Genomic DNA, 3,461 nt, shown 5'->3' on the forward strand with positions numbered 1-3,461 from the left:
TGTCAAATAGACATGCATATTAGGGATAAAGAAGAAAACTTAACAGAAAGACTAATATATCGCATTTGTGTCTCACATTCTGGACTAAGTTAATTTTTTATCGTTTAAAAATTAAGTTCACTGTTTATATATTTTCATGGACTAAAACGTGTAACTATCATTTTTTTTTAATATATTATACTAGTATATTGGTTTTTTTTAAGGTAGTATATTGTTTTTCATTCTATGCAATAGTAGTATATATGTATATATATATATATATATGTGCGCGCGCGCGACAAATATATATGTAGGCTATAGTTCCTTGTTGTATTTTTCCATATATTTATTTTCGCTCTAGCTAGCAGTTGATTCCTTCTTTCTGCAGTGTAGCTTCCACAGCACTAGTGAGCAGTGAGTGAGGACCATTATTCATTTGTTAATATGGTTATAAAAATACAGTGAGGTAGCTGCATTCCTTTTGATTTGTGTCTGTCCATGGCAGTATCAGTATCACGCCTCGTTTCCTTTTTCTCACTGATCATTTCCCTGCCTTTATCATTCCTCTCACTTTTGCTTTCTTTATTTTCTTCAGCACGTACGTACGCGTAACCTCTCTCTTTGCTTGCATAGCATCTGCAAAACCTGACAGTGAAAAAGAGTAACACCTTTTTTACAACCTCTCATTTTCTCTGCCATCCAAACCAAGCAGCAGCCAAGACAAGAGTAACGCCCACTACTCCAACTCTCTTCATTCAATTCATTTCCAACAAACAAACAAACACATCCTTAGGATGCTCGAGACAGTTAAATACCTTCTCGGTTCGGCCGGTCCAAGCGGCTTCGGCTCCAAAACTACCGCCGAACAAGTCACGGAAAACCACGCCGATCTCCGCTCCATCACCGCCATTATCACCGGTTATTTTCATATTATTGTTAACATTCTGTCATTATTGGTAATTAATTATAAAAATTATATATGATGTATTTTTCTGGTTACGATCAGGTGCTACGTCTGGAATCGGAACTGAAACGGCGCGTGTGCTAGCGAAGCGTGGTGCCAGGCTGGTTCTGCCGGCGCGTAGCATGAAAGCTGCGGAAGACGCGAAAGCGCGCATAGTGTCAGAGTGTCCTGATTCAGAGATCATCGTTATGGCTCTTGATCTTAGTTCTCTCAATTCGGTTACTAACTTCGTTGCTCACTTTCACTCTCTCGGTTTGCCTCTCCATCTCCTAATGTATATATATATACATATATATAATCCTTCACTTACATCTAGTTTTTATTTTTTATTATTATTATTATCATTTTCACCTAATCGATGACCATATGAATTTGAATGATTATTAGAAACAATGCTGGAAAGTTTGCACATGAACATGCTATATCTGAAGATGGCGTTGAAATGACCTTCGCCACTAATTATCTGGGTGAGAAATTAATTAAATCAACAAAGTGTTCCTCTGACAAACAATTACAAGAAATTTGATTTTCTTTTAATTTCTTAGGTCATTTTGTGATGACAAATTTGTTGGTGAAAAAGATGGTGGAAACGGCGAAGGAGACAGGAGTGCAGGGTAGGATAGTGAACGTGTCGTCGAGCATCCACGGGTGGTTTTCCGGCGATGCGATTTCATATCTGGCTCTTATAAGCCGCAACAAAAGGTGACACACAGCAACAATTAAATCATTTAACTGTGTTGTTGTGTTTTAGAAATTAAAAATGAATTTTAGTGAAATGAATGATGTGATGTGTTTGGCAAACAGCACATTGCACGAGTCTTTGAACTGAGATGAATTTGTCTGGTGTCCCCCATGATGGCAGGCATTACGACGCCACACGTGCTTATGCTCTTTCCAAGCTCGCCAACGTTTTCCACACCAAGGAGCTTGCCCGTAGACTCCAGGTATTATACACTTACTATTCCTTCCTCTTTTTATTATTTAATTAATTGACATGCAATATCTGTCTGTGATCCTTTCCATCTTAAAAAGTCATATTTGTTTGTTTCCCTACTCAGTAAGTAATCACTACTACTCATGTTTCCTCAGGAATTTCATTCGTTAATTTAACCCCGTTCTTGCTATTTTTGCTTGCTTGATTAATTTGTTTATCATATTGTATTTTATCTGTTCCAACATACAGTAAGATATTAATAAATTAATTTCTGCAGCAAATGGGGGCCAACGTCACTGTGAATTGTGTTCATCCTGGGATCGTGAGAACCAGACTCACTAGAGAGCGTGAGGGTTTACTCACAGGTTAGAACCAAACAAGCCAACTTTGATTTACTCTCTTTTTGTGGTGATATGTATAGCTACTTTTTTCCTTTTTTTCTTATGATGATAGTGGTCATTGATTTTTGGATTTTCCCTTTCATGTTCTTAAATAAAATTACAGATTTGGTGTTCTTTTTGGCTTCCAAGCTCTTGAAGACCATTCCTCAGGTAATTAAATACAAATATGAAATCAAAATAGTGTATACATGCATCGTTTTTTTTATTGTCTCTGTCGTACATGATCTAGATAAAATATAAATAATTATCATATGAGCAATTTAATTCTTTAATAGAATATTTTTACTTTGTATTTTTATTGTTAATTTGTGCTCTGGCTTACTGCATGTAAAAATAATATAGGCAGCTGCTACCACATGTTATGTGGCCACTCATCCAAGGCTCTTGAATGTCTCCGGCAAGTACTTTGCTGACTGTAACGAAACTTCAACCTCAAAATTGGGATCCAACTCAACTGAAGCTGCAAGGTTATGGGCCGCGTCCGAATTCATGATTTCTAGGGGTCCAAAAGCTGCCTTTGACCTACTCAATCACCTTGAATTTTGAAGTTAATTTCTTGGGACACTGCAATATATATAGTACTAGTATATGATATGATTTTATGGACAAAGATACATGGGTCTAGAGAGAGCAACCCTAATATTGTTTTGCTCTCTTTTGATGTTAATATAGTCAAGATAATGATAGGAAGGGTTAACTTAATTTGCACAGTTTTATATATGAATGTGATCTTATATGTAGTACCTAGGGTATAATATAACCATATGTCAATGTACAATTATTTTGAAATATCATTACCTAGCTGGAGGAAATTAACTTGTTGTTTTTATTTTATTTTTGCAAGTCTAAAATATGATTGCTTTAGATGCTAGTTAGATTGGATTGCCATATGATGATACAATGATTATAGAGGTTGGGTTATGTTAACTCTTGGATCTTAGCTAGATTGGAAATGAAAGTGCCAGGAAAACTCTAATTGTACATATTCTTTAATGTATTGTTCTGTTTCTGGGATGTAGCTGTACTTCTATATCTGGGGATAATACAAAACTATACGAGAAAGTTCCATTGGAGTTATTATAAGCGGACAATGGCCTTTGAAAATCAAAGAAAATAACAACAAGAACATGGGGCCGGGCTCCCCCATGTGGTGGTTGTTCTTCGAATAGTATCTTTCTCTCAT

The 3,461-nt window shown here is 36.2% G+C and overlaps 1 protein-coding gene across 2 annotated transcripts; it reads left to right on the forward strand.

The window, feature by feature from the left end:
- Positions 1-299: 299 nt before the first annotated feature.
- LOC114422949 (short-chain dehydrogenase TIC 32, chloroplastic-like) lies at positions 300-3,261 on the forward strand. 2 transcript variants are annotated; one of them, XM_028389514.1, is made up of 9 exons: positions 300-445; positions 575-897; positions 986-1,217; positions 1,331-1,410; positions 1,489-1,645; positions 1,806-1,887; positions 2,155-2,242; positions 2,382-2,428; positions 2,621-3,261. In XM_028389514.1, exons 2-9 carry the CDS (start codon positions 774-776, stop codon positions 2,822-2,824), a joined length of 1,014 nt encoding a protein of 337 aa, XP_028245315.1. In that variant the 5' UTR covers positions 300-445; positions 575-773; the 3' UTR covers positions 2,825-3,261. The 2 variants fall into 2 exon arrangements, with proteins under 2 accessions (XP_028245315.1, XP_028245316.1); XM_028389515.1 differs by having other exon boundaries at positions 301-393.
- The last annotated feature ends 200 nt before the right edge of the window (positions 3,262-3,461 follow it).

Source organism: Glycine soja, chromosome 8 (genome assembly GCF_004193775.1).
Source record: "Glycine soja cultivar W05 chromosome 8, ASM419377v2, whole genome shotgun sequence".
NCBI lineage: Eukaryota > Viridiplantae > Streptophyta > Magnoliopsida > Fabales > Fabaceae > Glycine > Glycine soja.